At 33.6% G+C, this 15617-nt stretch overlaps 1 protein-coding gene across 1 annotated transcript in view; it reads left to right on the top strand.

Annotated features, from left to right (window-relative positions):
- Positions 1 to 15617, top strand: part of LOC150101012 (ethanolaminephosphotransferase 1-like) — a 240020-nt gene that overhangs the window by 54607 nt on the left and 169796 nt on the right. The window contains exon 4 of the mRNA XM_090402145.1: positions 9472 to 9540. Within this exon, the coding sequence (XP_090258271.1) occupies positions 9472 to 9540 (69 nt within the window). The remainder of the gene's footprint in view (positions 1 to 9471; positions 9541 to 15617) is intronic.

The following is a 15617-nucleotide window of genomic DNA, read 5'->3' on the forward strand; positions in this document are numbered from 1 at the left end:
CTGCTCAACTTTTATTCGCCTCTTCTCTCCATGTGAATTTGTGCACACATTTTTATATTGGAACATGGTGTTAGTAATAACCAGGCCATGTCCTGAGCAGAAATCCAACAGATATTTGCCATTATTATTAGCTTTGCTCTTTTCTCCAAATTTTCCCAAAATATTTTTGTATGTCTCACAATCATTTCCTACTCTGCTATTTAGATCCCCAACAAGGACCAACTTTTCCTTTTTCATTGTGTCAGTTGCTTTTTCTAAAGCCTCAAAAAATTCCTCCACTTCTACCTTAGTAGAACCTTCTGTGGGATCATAGGCACAAATAAGTCTCATTGTCCAGTTCCCCATTCTCATATTTGCCCACATTACTCTACTTGAGACTGACTGCCATTCAAGAAGATTAGCCTCGTATTTTGTGTTGAATACTATGGCTACTCCTTTTCCTTGATTGTCATTGCCTGAATATAACATTTTGTATTTATTGCTCAGAAAGATCTCACCAGTTTTTGTCTTTTTTGTTTCAATCACCCCTATTATGTCGATCTGGTACTTATCTAATTCCTCAGCTAGCTCCATTTCTTTGCCATTCAGGCTTCTTATGTTGATAGTACCGATCTTTAACTCTGGTGATGTTGAGTTGGGGTTTGTTTTCAGATTTGTTCTAGTAGCTGACTTTTCGCTGTTGGCCCTGGTTCCCTAGCAAAAACAACAGGGGCCTTGTTTAACTGGGCGATGCCCCAGCTGGCATGAAATTTTTTCATGTCGTACCATCATTTTTTATTTTGATTTAACCAATAAGAATACAATTTGGTCGGCTAAATCCCAGATTGCCAGCCCATCCTCGTTCGTTCAGTATCCAGGTAGATACCCAATAGGGTGCACCACGAGAAAGTGAGGATTGGACCTTAGGTCAGAAGCCCTGGTCAGTTCTCCGCATTCCTTTAAAGGCTATGTGGAGGTCTCCTCTCAGTTATACAGCTTTGACCCTTAAGCACCTCTTTGCAAATTTAACTTTTTTTTAAATCTGAGGAAACGTCTGAGATGTCGTGGTATCATTTGTTAAAGGCTAATCTGTTCAGTTTTCTGGCCAATTTCAGTTTCAACTTACTAAACTGTGGTGCTTTGTATACAGTATCATCTTTGTTGAGAATCATCAATCTAATAGACAAACTTAGATGTTGAGCATTATTCATAACATATTTTAACAATATTAACAACACCAAACAAACTGTTTTATAGAAAAAGATGTTTCTTAACTGGTTTGTATTTATATCTGTTAACATCTGCTTTGAAGAACATAAAAAAATGCATTCGCTACCATTATTATGGCAAGTTAGGACTGGCAGACCATGCTTTGGACACCTCTTCACACAGGATTAGATGAAAGAAAACCAATTTACTATTTAAAAGTTGTTCCAGATTATTCAGAAAGATTGTTTTTAGTTGGCCATGGCTATGAATAATTCTCCTAACTGGAACAAGCATGGTTGCATTAATTTGCCAAAAATTTGAGAGACTGTTATCTTAACCCTCTCATGCACGAATTTCTGAAATGGTGATTAAAAAAATAATTTAAGTATTTTTAGGATGTAAGAAAACACTGTAAATTTTATTTCAGTTATTTTCATACATTCAATCTAATTTTCAATCGTATCCACTGTAGTGGACTACATGCATTTAGGAGTGCACTGCATGCATCAGAGGTTAAAAAACATGTCTCATAGAGCTGTGAAGTAAACCAATAGTAGCAGTCCACCATGGACATGTGCATGAGAGGCTTAAGATCAACTCCTACATAGCTGTAATACTTTTTTTTTTTTTTTTTGCAACATTAGAGATACCAAATTAGGGCTTCAGATCTTTTGTCCATTACAATTTGAATTGTTTCATTTACTCATTGTCACATATAAAATAAACGGTAACATGCTGCTTTGTGCTCTGAAGATGCTGATTTGAAATTCAATGAAATATAAGCCAGTTAATAAACATTTTTTATAAAATAATTTGTTTGGTGTTGTTAATATTGTTAAAATTGTTGGAATGATCTTAATAAGGAAAGACTGAAGGTCTGTATCCCACAGACCTTCAGTCTTTCCTCATAGAGATCATTCCATAGATTTGCTACAATCTAGTTCACTCATCTCTTGATCCTCTCTACCACTTCATCTCTTTTCCATAGAGAAGTGGTAGAGAGGAACCACATCTGCTTGCACTAGATGTAGCCTTATAACGGGTAATAATAGTGTATTCTTCAAAACCAAGTGATTTCTGATGTGCTGTTTTGGCCACTTTTGTGATATGCTGTCTAAACTTCAACTCTCAGCCCTGGTCTTGGAGCTTTTTTTTTTCTCTGCAATACAGTTCCATCAGTGTAGTACATAGCTTTGGTCTATCGCTTCATACCTAACTTTATATTTTGCCACATTAAATAACTGATAGCCATTATCATTCCTTTTATTCCATTATTATCAACAACCACCCCAATCTGAATTGGGGTGGTTGTTGATAATCTCGCAGGCTTCCTTGAATTTCCTTTCATACCATGTTCTAGTGTGATGTAGACAGCTGGTGGTTTTCAGTCAATTCTGTGTAAGGTATTCAGGGCATGATCAGAAAAGCCAGCTTCACCATAATTATTATATTTAATGTGTCGTTTATGTTCTTTATGTCTAATAGGTATAGTGCGTCCTGTTTCTCCTATATATGGTATGTTGCTAGTGCAATAAATCCGGTATACTCCAAGGTAAGCTAGTGGAGGGAGTGGGTCTTTGGATGAGTTGAGTAAGTTTTTTAATTTTGCAGGAGGTTTAAAGATGGCTTTGAGGTTGTACTTTGTAGTACTCTGTTTATTTTGTCTGATATTCCTTTAATGTAGGGAATGGTTATAGTTTTACTGTTGTCTGGTTTGTCTTTGTTTTTTATTGTGGTTTTGTAGAGAATTTTGTTTATAGTATTTTGGCTGTATCTGTTTTTTTGTAGGTTATTACTGATAATTTTAAACTCGTCTTTCAGTGCCTGTTCACTGGAACAAATCATCGGAGCTCTGTTTTTTAGTGTGTTGATGACACCTAGTTTTTGTGTTGGGTGGTGGTAGGAGTTTATGTGTATATATTGTCCCGTATGTGTCGGTTTTCAGTAAACAGTGAAGGAAAGATTGCCCGAGGGAAGACGTGTGATGATCTTGATGTGAAGATCGAAACGTCGGGATAATAAAAAAAGTTTCTTAACACGGTTGTAAATTCCATAAAATTTTTAAAATGAATTATCATTCTTCCATACTGCCAGTTCATTTAAGTCATCTGCAGGATCTCTGTATCATCTTCATTGACTACCACTTTTCTTAACTTTTCATCATCAACAACTGAATATTTCCTTAAATCATTTCTTGTATCATTGATGTACAAATTAAAGAGCAGTGGACCAAGTACTTAGTCCTCCCCCCTCCATTATATAGTCACCTGCTTTCTGTTGAATGAATCCAAATCACCAGCTTCATATTCCCTCCCATTTGCTCACTGTATAGCCATTTCCTTTATCCATTTATCACTTTTAAAAGTGAGTGGATGAATAAGGCAAGATCCACTCTTCACAAAACCATGCTGTTTCCTATAGAGTATCATATTCCTATCCACTGATTCCTTGCTATTTACCAAACTTCTCCAGTATCTTAACCACTGCTCCTGATATACTGATTGGCCTATATTTGTTACTCCAGTCTTGGAACCATCTAAATATGTGCAGTAGAACTATTTTATCCTCCTTTCACTTCCTAGGTGCCTTCCCAGAAGTTACTTAAACTGCTTGGTCAGAGGAGATGCCAATTCCCTTGCCCATTCTCATGATTCCATAGGCTGAATTCTCATTTAATTCCATGGCTGTATTTGCATTATGGTTCTGGAATATCATAAGCGTCTCTAATTCATCCACCTCTATTCTCATGTCAGTCATTGTTGCATCTGGCACTGTACTGTCTCCACCTGGATGGTACAAATGATCATCTAGTAACTCAACTGTTTTGTTTGCTTCTGTTACCTCCCTACCATCAGTACTCGTTAAAGTCATCCTTCCCTAGTCGTTCTTTTTCTTACCCACCACATATCAAAAGAACTCTTTGGGATTTTCTTGTGCCTCATCAACTTCCTCTCATAATTAGTTTTGATCTTCCTTATCATATAGTCACTCTTCTTGCCCGTGCTTTGTACTGCCCATGGGCTTGCTGGTCACTTTATGTTTTTCCTACAATGTTTTTCCTACAACTCTTGCTTACTAATACTACTCATTTTATCTGTCTCCTGCTTGTTTATTACTCCAACTTGAGTAGGTAGTCTCATATTGCTTCCTTCAGACACCTCTTGGCCCCATGCACTGTTAACATCTTTCTTTTGCACATTTTTTTTTTTTTGCCATAGCACTGCTTTGAACCTCCTTTTATTCAAACCTTACTTGCCAAGCAGAACACGTATTTGACCGAGAATTCCCCATTTTTTTCATGACATGTCCCATAAAGTGATTAGAGATATTGTAGCATGGTTGAAGAAATTATTTATTTTATTTAATAATAAAAAATATTCTGTTTTGCCTGCCCCTCCAGCTGCTCACCAGCTGGTAAAATTCACTTGCCACAGGCAGTTGGATGAGCATATTAACTAAAAATTCTGCATCTAGCAATCACTCAGGTCAAAACAACATGATCACTCTCCTCAGCTAGAGGTAGTGTGGCTACATTGGTTACCACCAAGTTCTGTGATGCTTTTACAAAAATCCAGCATTCTCAAACCTCGAGTTTCCCTCCATTATATGTTGTCTCATGTATCACACAGTATTAAATGTATTATTAGGTTAATTAACTAACCTTTCATGTATGTGCTCCATTTTCTTCCCTCTCTGTGACTGCTCCTCCTTCCACTATGTCCCCATAGTCGAAGCCCTATAATTACACACCTTGCACTCATTGTAGTAGTTTAATGCATTTTCCCTTGTATCCTGAGAAACACTGAACTCTAGTTCAGTGTTTCTCAGGCTTTTCTGAACTGTGATCCATTTGGACAAAACATATAACTCAGTGGTCACTAGCCTCCTTACCTCACGCTTTATCTATAGGTAATATTTTATCACCAGAGGTGTTTTCATAAGTGCAAAATTATGGAGTAGTTAGTATAACATACACAACCTTTTTCAGTGAAAAAGTAAGTCACTGGAAAATTAAGATTGAAATGTGATATATATTGAGAGCCACTTGTAAAGTATTTAGTTGATTATTCATGTTCAAGATTTCAAGGAATTAAGTTTGTATTAAAAAAATACAAAATATATTAAGGCACAGAATGTGCTTTCTTTCAGACACCTATCAATACATGTCAGGTTCCAAGCTGGAGATATACAAGCATGTTACAAAATGTTATGCATATTATTGTATTGAAATTAAATGAATTATGTGAAAGAACTGTTTTAATTAATAGTATGTTTAATATATATCCTATTCTGAACTGTATCTATAAATTTACAACCTAAGATAAAAAATAAGATTTATTTACTAATAAAATTCTCTTATGGTTCACCAGGAAAACCGTGTGGCCCACTAGTGGAACACAGACCACACTTTGAGAAAGGTTGCTTTAGCCTCTAGCAGTAGTCAACTATATATTTTTTTCCTGTTGGCATCTATCTCACATTAGATAGCTTACCTGTGCTGCCTACCTCATCCTTGTCCTCCTGATGCATTTCTTCTCTTTTTGGCTTTAATTTTTCCTGTATTTAGCAACTCCCATCCTGTTCCCCTCTGTCCTCTTGAAAATACTCTATCTCTTACTTTCTATCCCCATGATTATATCATCCTCTATCAATGAAATCTTACTAATGCCTATTCTTTTGGCATAGTTGAACTAGCTAGTGCCAGAAGCTCCTCCCATCCCTTATTCCAAATACTTTTGACTGTAGCACAAAAAAGCATTCCCTTCATCCTACAACCTCCCTCCTACATTATGTTGATTATCCACTCAAGTTAAGAACCTGAGAAACTACACATTTAGTATCATGTGATCATCCCCCGCCTCCACACACACATAGGACACCTCTGCCTATGCTCACCAGCTTCACTCTCCTCCCAAAAAATATTCTGCTTTCCCTGAATCTGCACTTCTTGAACTCTCATAGAACAAGACTTTTTCAAGATGCCCAACTCCAAATCCATTCAAATTCAGAGTAGTGAAAATATATATATTATATTTGTGTAGGGTAAAATTCTGAAGTTAGCTATGCTGGGAGAAGCAGTTATTCCCTGCTATTTGTCTAGTTTGTAACTTCAATTTTTTTGTTAGAATAAAATTCTTTTGTTTGAACAACAATTTGATTTGATCATTGCCAATGTGCTTTCTTAAAAAAATTACGGACCGGTGCATGTGTGTAAATTAGATATTGCCACAACTTGCTGAATGGTTAAGAGGATTTTGGCTAAGATCTTGCTTTTGTTCCATTTCTTTAATTTCTTACTTTCTAATAATCTGCCTGACTGGCGCAGTCATAAATCAAATAAATTTGTCAGGCAGAAGAGAGTGAGAAATTGAGTATCCCCCAATTGTATAGCCAGTGATAGCTAGAATCAGAGTCTGCTTTATGTGCAGTAGGAACAAAGGGCAAAGGCAGAAAAAAAAGGGGGGGGGAACAAAGATTTAAGATACAGAAACTTAGAGAACAAAACAAATAAAGAATTTACAAATGGTGCAATTCAATGAGTGACTTATATTTTTACTAATGGCGCAATCAATAGGACTTTAATAATAAAACCATACACACATATTATAAAAAAATTTACATGGTCACTAACTGTACAACAAGTGAAATTATTAGAAGGCACTTAATCTGAAGCTGCCAACTGTTTGGAGTCTAAATATTATGTAATTTACTGTATCTTATAAATTCTTGCAAAATATGTAGTTTCTTTAATAGATTCTACATAAGCAATGAATAGATATTTCCTTGCTATTATTGTATTTTCCTTATCGTAAACTGTAAATCTATTTTTTGAATAAAGAGTTGTTAGATGCTGATTGATACAGCCCAGAGAGGCATGTGGTGAGGTTGTCTGCAAAGATAGAAAAATCAGAACTCCATGGTGGACAGAGGAGGTTAAAGAGGCAGTGAAGGAAAAGAAGAAAGCATATCAAACGTTGTGCTCTTAGAGAATACAGAGACAAATGTAAGAAAGCTAAACACTGTGTAAAACTAGCTAAACAAAAGTCATGGGAGGACTTTGGCAAGAATATAGAAAATAAATATCAAGAAGGTGGCAAAATATTCTGGAGGTGTTGAAGAAGCTTAGAAATGGAGGAAAGAGGGTGCTGTAAAAGGAGTTAGAGATGATAAAGGTGACATGAAAACAGGAGAAAAAGATATCCTTGAAGTATGGAGTAATTACTTCAAAAATTGCTAAATGAAACAAGCAATGATGACAGCACAGTGGTAAAAAAAAAACACTGACCAGGCATGCAGTCAGGAATACATATCCATACTTGAAGTAGAAAAAGCCATCAAAAGCATGAAATGTGGAAGGGCAGCAGGAGTAGATGATATTCAACCAGAAATGCTCAAATATGAACATTTGCATATGAAATGTGCAGTGCAGCCACTATACAGTGGCTGCACTGCATAGTTCAGCAGGCGTGGACAGAGGGACGAATTCCAGATGATTAGCATAGAGCTCTCATAGCACCCATATATAAAAAGGGAAATAAAACTGAATGTGAGAATTACAGAGGTATTTCATTACTGAGTTCCTGGTAAGATATATGCAAGTATACTTGTGAAACGGTTGAGAAGGATTGTGGAAGAGAAGCTTGGTGAAGAACAAAGTGGATTCAGGCCAAATAGAGGCTGTCAGGATCAGATTTTCACTTTACGACAGATAGTTGAGAAATCATGGGAATATAACAAAGATCTGTATTTAAGTTTTGTAGATCTGGAAAAGGCATATGACAAGGTGCCAAGAGAGAAGCTATTCAAAATGCTACAGTTATATGGTGTCAATGGGGCATTATATCAAGCAATACTTAGTCTTTATTTGAGTTGTAAGTCAGCAGTTAGGATTGAAGGAAGTACAGGAAGGTAGTTTAATGTTAAATCTGGTGTGAGACAAAGATGTACATTATCCCCTCTGTTATTCATTATCTATATGGATCACATTATGAAGGAAAGTTGTATTAAACATGATATCAGAATTGGCGATGTTAATGTCAACTCTTTGTTTTATGCGGATCACATTATGAAGGAAAGTTGTATTAAACATGATATCAGAATTGGCGATGTTAATGTCATCTCTTTGTTTTATGCGGACGATGTTATACTTCTAAATAAATTTGCTACATGTCTGCAAGATTCCCTGACTAAATTGAATAACTGTTGTAATAGATATGGTATGAAGGACAGCATTAAAAAGACAATGAAAATAGGTAGAAATATTGAAAATATCAACTGCATTCTGAATGCAGAACCTATAGAACAAGTAAAACATTTCAGGTACTTAGGCACGATTTTTAGTGAAGATGTTGAAAGTTTATTTTTCACTTGGTTAGAGTATAATAAATTTAGTTTAATCCTTTATCCAAGTGTGAGCAAACAAAGTTTGTGCCTGAAAGTATCTTCAGGATTGGAGTAAGGTGGTACAATTCAGGTGCAAACTTTGTTTGCTCACTCTTGGATAAAGGATTAAACTAAATTTATTATTTTAGTGAAGATGGTAAATTAAATATGGAAATAGACAACAGAATCAACAAAGCTGGTATGGTAGGAAGTCAACTGAATAATTTTATATGGAATAAGAAAGAAATTAGCCAAAACACTAAATTAACTGTATACAAGACAGTATTTAAACAAATTTTAACCAATGGATCTGACAGCTGGGTTAAAAGTAAAACACTTGACCAAAGACTAGAGACAGCAGGTATGAGAGTCCTGAGAAAAATTGGGGACATGAACAGATGGCATCAATGGCAATATCATATTAAAAATGAGGATATTAGGAAAGAACTTGATATTGTCAACATCCAGGAATGCGTTAGTAGAGCTAATCTCAGATGGTATGGTCACTTAAATAGAATGGGAGAGGAAAGATTAGCAAAACAAGTGTTCTCTGCCAGGTTGGCAGGAAAATGACCCAGAGGAAGACCAAGATATAGGTGGATTGATACGGTACAAAGTGCCTTAGACGATAGAAATATAAGATCTGATAATGTTGGAGTCTTGACAAGTAACAGACTGATTTGGAGGAAAATTGTAGTTAGGAAGTTAGTAATGGTGTAAATTTTTCATGTAGTAGTGTCATATCCTGTACGCCCCTTGAGGGTATATATCAGGAATTTGATGATGATGATGATAGTTGTTAGACAAGGTTTTAAAATTTGAAAACTAGATATGTTTTTCTGTTTTGACAAGCTGTAATTTCTAGAATTATAAAATTGCTATAAATTCTATTTCTTTTAGTACAGCTCTCGAGATACTAGTCCTCTAAGTAACTATGTGATGCATCCTTTCTGGAATCAGGCTGTTAAGGTAATTATTTAACTAAATATTATATTAAATACTCATATGTTCATCATATTATAATCTGTCTATTAACATCCCTAACGGGCCAGGACATATATATATACACACACACACACACACACACACACACACACACTCGCTGAACAAAACTTGGATATGGTGGATGCTATCTGTTGAAAGAACATGGATAAGAAGTGCAGTTCAGCCATTCTATTACAAGGTGATAATCCTTCACAATGAGAACACTTAACCAGATCATCTCGCATTCATAGCTGCATTCAGTTACCTATAGCAAGAAACGCAGTTCCTTGCTATAGGTAACCGAATGCATTAACTGAATAGGTAACCTTGGTGACTGAAATCTTATTGATATTAGACTTAAATACCTACAAATTATTTTTATCTTTTTAACATCTTTTATTGTATTATAGTTTTTAATGGCAGTGCAAAATAATAGATCCTTTCATACTTTCTTCACTAAAATATTTTTACTAACTATTATAATAACAGAATTAACTCATGTAAATTATTCTTTATTCGTAGAATTTTCACCTGAGTATCACAGCCATTATCAGTACAGGTACAAGGCTAATTAAACAATAACTGTTATATTTACAAAGCACCACCTAAGTAGCTAAGGTTAAATATCCTAAATTTATTTAATTATTATTATTTATTTATTTATTTTTAATAATTTGAATTTAATTATTTAGTTATTTAATTATTAAATAATAATTATTCAATTATAATAATTAAAAAAAAATTTTTTTCTTCCCCTTTTTTTTATTTATGTTTATTTTATTTTATTTTTTTTTATTATTATAAATATATATATGTGTATACAATTATATGTTAGGAAAGATTTGCTACCTTATAAAGTACTATCTCCCACAAGGGAGAAAGACGTAGACCATCGGATCTGTTTAGGTTAGGGGAGTGAAGTAATGTTTCACATGTTTCTTTGTATAGCCGTTCCATTAGGAACCGACTTTTGTGAATGACTTTTGTCTTGTTCCACTTACCTCTATGTCTGGTGTTGATGGCATGCCATCAACACCTAACCTAAACAGATCCGATGGTCTACGTCTTTCCCCCTTGTGAGAGGTAGTACTTTATAAGACAGCAAATCGTTCTTAACGTATAATTGTATACACACATATATATATTTATAATAATAATAAAAAAATAAAAAAGGGGGAAGGAAAAAATTTTTTTAATTATTATAATTGAATAATTAAATAATTATTATTTAATAATTAAATAACTAAATTAATTTAGGAAATTTAACCTTAGCTACTTAGGTGGCGCTTTGTGAATATAACAGTTATTGTTTAATTAGCCTTGTACCTGTACTGATGATGCCTGTGATACTTAGGTGAAAATTCTATGAATAAAGAATAATTTATGTGAGTTAATTCCATTATTATAATAGTTAGTAATATGTCTACTCACGGTATTTCCTTACTGAAACTTAAAATATTTTTATGACCTTGGAAAACCAATGTCATTATCAATTGTTTGTGCTAATTGTGTTTAATTTCTTAGTGGACAATACATTTTATTCTCCAAGAAATTGATTCAAATTTTTTGTGCTACTATAGACAAAAACTGGTGAAATCTTTCTGAGCAGTAAATACAAAATGTTATATTCAGTTAATGACAATCAAGGAAAAGAAGGGGTAGCCATAGTATTCAACACTAAATACGAGGCTAATCTTCTTGAATGGCAGGCAATATCAAGAAGAGTGATGTGGACAAATATCAGACTGGTGAACTGGACAATGAGACTTATTTGTGCCTATGGTCTCACAGAAAGTTCTACTAAGGTAGAAGTGGAGGAATTTTTTGAGGCTTTAGAGAAAGCAGCTGACACAATGAAAAAGGAAAAGTTGGTCCTTGTTGGGCATCTAAATAGTAGAGTAGGAAATGATTGTCAGACATACAAAAATATTTGGTAAAATTTGCAGAAAAGAGCAAAGCTAATAATAATGGCAAATACTTGTTGGATTTCTGCTCAGGACATGGACTGGTTATTACTAACACTATGTTCCAACATAAAAATGTGCACAAATTCACATGGAGAGAAGAGGCAAGGAATAAGAAAAGTCTCATTGACTATGTTATTGTTGATAGTGATGTTTTTCCCAGGTGCAGGACAGGACACCAGAGTGTACAGAGGATTTGAAATTGGAAGTGATCACCATTTAGTCTTGAGCAGGATAAAATTGAATTTAATATTGAAAAGAAGAACATATAAGAAAGTTTTAAAGGGAATTAAAGTTGAGTAGCTCTCAGATATGAACTGTAGACTAAAATACGCAAACATTATTGAAGAAAAAATGAAAGAGTTTGAGAACAGGAACAAACCTTGGAGATTCAGTGGCAAGCCCTGAAGAAAACATTGATTGATTCAGCCAGAGAGGCATGTGGTGAGGTTATCTGCAAGGATAGAAAAATCAGAACTCCGTGGTGGTCATAGGAAGTTAAAGAGGCAGTGAAAGAAAAGAAGAAAGCATATCAAAAGTTTCTGGCAAATAAGTCAGCTTGTGCTCTTAGAGAATACATAGACAAATGTAAGAAAGCTAAACAGCATGTAAAACTAGCTAAACAAAACATTTAAAAAAGCAAGTAAACAGAACAAGTGAAACATTTCAGCTATTTAGGCCTGATTTTTAGTGAAGATGGTAAATTAGATATGGAAATAGACAACAGAAACAACAAAGCTGGTATGGTAGAAAATCAACTGAATAACTTTATATGGAATAAGAGAGAAATTAGTCAAACACTAAATTAGCTGTATACAAGACAGTGTTCAAACCAATCATATTACAAACGGGGATATTAGGAAAGAATTTGACACTGTTAGCATCCAGGAATGCATTAGCAGAACTAATCTCAGGTGGTATGGTCACTTAAATAGAATGGAGAGGAAAAATTAGCAAAACAACTCTTCTCTGTCCAGTTGGCAGGAAAAAGACCCAGTGGAAGACAAAGGTATAGATGGATTGATATGGTACAAAGTGTCTTAGACGATAGAAATATAAGATCATAATGTTGGAGTCTTGACAGGTAACAGACTGATTTGGAGGAAAATTATAGATAGAAAGGTAGTAATTATGTAAATTTTTCATGTAATACTATCATATCCTGTATACCCCTTGAGGGTACATGACAGGAATTTGATGATGACTTAAATACCTACAAATTATTTTGTAGGTATTTATCTTTTTAACATCTTTTATTGTATAGTTGTAGTTTTTAATGACAGTGCAGAATAAGAGATCCTTTCATGCTTTATTCACTAAAATATTTTTATCGCCTTGGAAAACCAATGTCATTAAAACCAATGAATCTTAAAATAAATACGACTCCCATATGGTTCAAATTAAGTTTTCTTTATTTTTTTATTCATAATCATAGTTCGAAGAATACTTCACAGATTGTATGAAGGTTTGCACTTTTACAATTTTGCTTTATAGAGAACTATACATAAATTTTGAATCATATCACATAAGATTATATTATAATCTTTATAATGTAATCTGCAGTTTTTTGCAATTTAACTTTCTTAGTTTCCCAGAATCGCTCCTTACAAATCGAAATAAATGGTTATGACGTAAATTATAATATATATGTTTTCTTCTAGTTTAGATATTATGTGCAATTTTTAAGAAGAGATACTTTTGCTATAGTTCATCATTCAAAATATGCATAGGAGCATGAGTCAAAAGTGAAATTTCATTCCAAATTTTTCATAATAGAATTAAAATTGTATTTTGCTTTTGATGGCTACACCCCCCCCCCTCCCCACAACACTATCACAAGCATTTTTTGAAATATGCTTATTATACAACTATTTTTAATAAACAAGAATTCAGTGTGCCAATAGGGAAACTGTTTTTTAAATTTTATAGCGGTGTGTGCCACAGATGAGAAATTTTCAAAGTAGCATTAATATTTTTTACTACAAATAGCAAAGTAAAAAATCTTGTTGTTATGGCATATTCAAAGAAAAAAAATAAGATTCTCTATAAAGAGACATGCAGAAAAATTATTTCATGCTCTTAATCTTTCTTCCTTTTTTTTTTTAAGGACAGAAATTCACATCATCCTTCATGATATAAAAATGACAATTTTAAGTCATAACAATAACAGGTAATCTATGTGTAATAGCTAATCACTGTTCCTTGAACCGACTATTGTGACCCAAAAAGAAAACAAGGTAATGGTTGTAATAATAAAATTGCCAAAGAAATAGTATGGATGTAGATAAGAGAATAATTATTTCACTTCTCGACAGGTAAAATGGAGTTATAGATTTCAGATACTCAGATGCAAAATAACAAGATAAAAAAAAAATGCTAAAAGTAAGAAATATGAAATTAGAAAAAAGTAGATATAATTCAGTTATTGTGAGTGGTTATGGCAGTGTGTGTGTGTGGGGGGGGACAGAGTTGTGATTGGAATACTTCAAAATGAACATAAAATTTAAATTAATGTTTCAGATAATTTCACGGTATGTTTTACAGCAGTTAAGAAACAACTGTTATTAGTGAAATGAGCACTCTACAAATAATAACAATTATAATAATCTGTGTAATTTTTCAAATGCAAGTTCATTTGAAATACTACTGAATTTGTGATCACATCACATTCTTATTTTAAAAACTAGCTTTAAAATAAGAATGTAATGCAATTTAACATAATTTCTTGTTCATAAAAACAAATAAAGTTGTTCACAAACAATAACAGTGTATCTAAATCTGTAAACATAACAATATGACCTTTCCATAAATCAGAATTGTGCAAGAAAAAAAAATAGTAATGTTCAAACCATATTTATTTTAATAAATGCAGCTTTTTTTTTCTTCAGAATATTTTAAAAAAATTGTTTAACACGAGCTTTGGAAATTAACACTAAAATAATTTCCAGAATGTTTTTAGTAATGCATCTTCCAAAGTGAATGTATATCTAGAAACAAACCAAAATGTTTACTTCATCATCATCAAATTCTTGATATATACCCTCAAGGGGTGTATAGGATATGATAGTACTGCATGAATATAAATAAATAAATGTTTACTTGGAATTTTCAAACAGAGAAAATTCCAGGTCACACAGTTCGCTCCTCTAAAAAAATGTCAAGAGGTCATAAAGGTTGCAATTCTGCTACAGTTAAGTTAATGTCATTCTTATAATTATTTCAGATGTTCAATTGGCAAATGTAGCAAAAATATAATTGTGCACTTTCTTTTCAAAAAGCAAAGAACATTGTAAATTCACTCGATGAAAAAAAAAATACTTCACAGTTTCTTCTTTTTTTTTATTAGAAAAAATATCAGATAATTTTGCAGTACAAGGAAGAAATCACTGTGCATTTGAAAAATACATTTATTAGTGTTATTATCTGATATTATTTTGCAGTACAAAGAAGAAATCACTGTACATTTGAAAAATACAGCAGTTTTAAAGTAGCTATACTTTTACACTAAAATGTATTAGCATTAACAGACAGATATCAAAAAGTGGTATACAGCGGGTGTGAATCTGCCAGATTTAAGGTGACTAGTGGTGTACCTAGGCAGGGTTCAGTCCTCAGGCCATTATTGTTCAAGTCTATACATTAATGACATCAGTCAGGGTCTAACAGATAGACAGGGCAATCAGGGATGCTACTGATATTCAGCACTTACAAAATGATTTGAATAGGCTTTAAATTTGGGCAAATGAAAATGGCTGTCAGTTTAATGTTAGTAAGTATAAAGTTATGCACTTTGGTGAGATGATAGAGGTCTATAAACTTTTATATAAATAAAGGTTCTCTCCCCACCTTTCATATAAATGTTATATGAAAGGTGGGGAGAGAACACGGGCATCCATAGCAGTTAAGTTTGTTCACATTCCAGAAAGGAGTAAGAGCTGGGTTTTTTCTCTCACAGAGCAGTGATTGAGTGAGTGAAATAATTTGCCTTTAGGGATAGTGAGTACATCTAGTGTGAATGAATTTAAGGGAAGGCATGACAGCTGGTTTGAATCATTTATAGTCTCCCTCGATGAGCCAACTCCCTGGTGATCTCAGATA

The sequence above is a fragment of the Typopeltis vanoorti genome, chromosome 12 (genome assembly GCF_054136105.1).
Source record: "Typopeltis vanoorti isolate ZY-2024b chromosome 12, IOZ_Tvanoo_1.0, whole genome shotgun sequence".
Classification (NCBI taxonomy): Eukaryota; Metazoa; Arthropoda; class Arachnida; order Uropygi; family Thelyphonidae; genus Typopeltis; species Typopeltis vanoorti.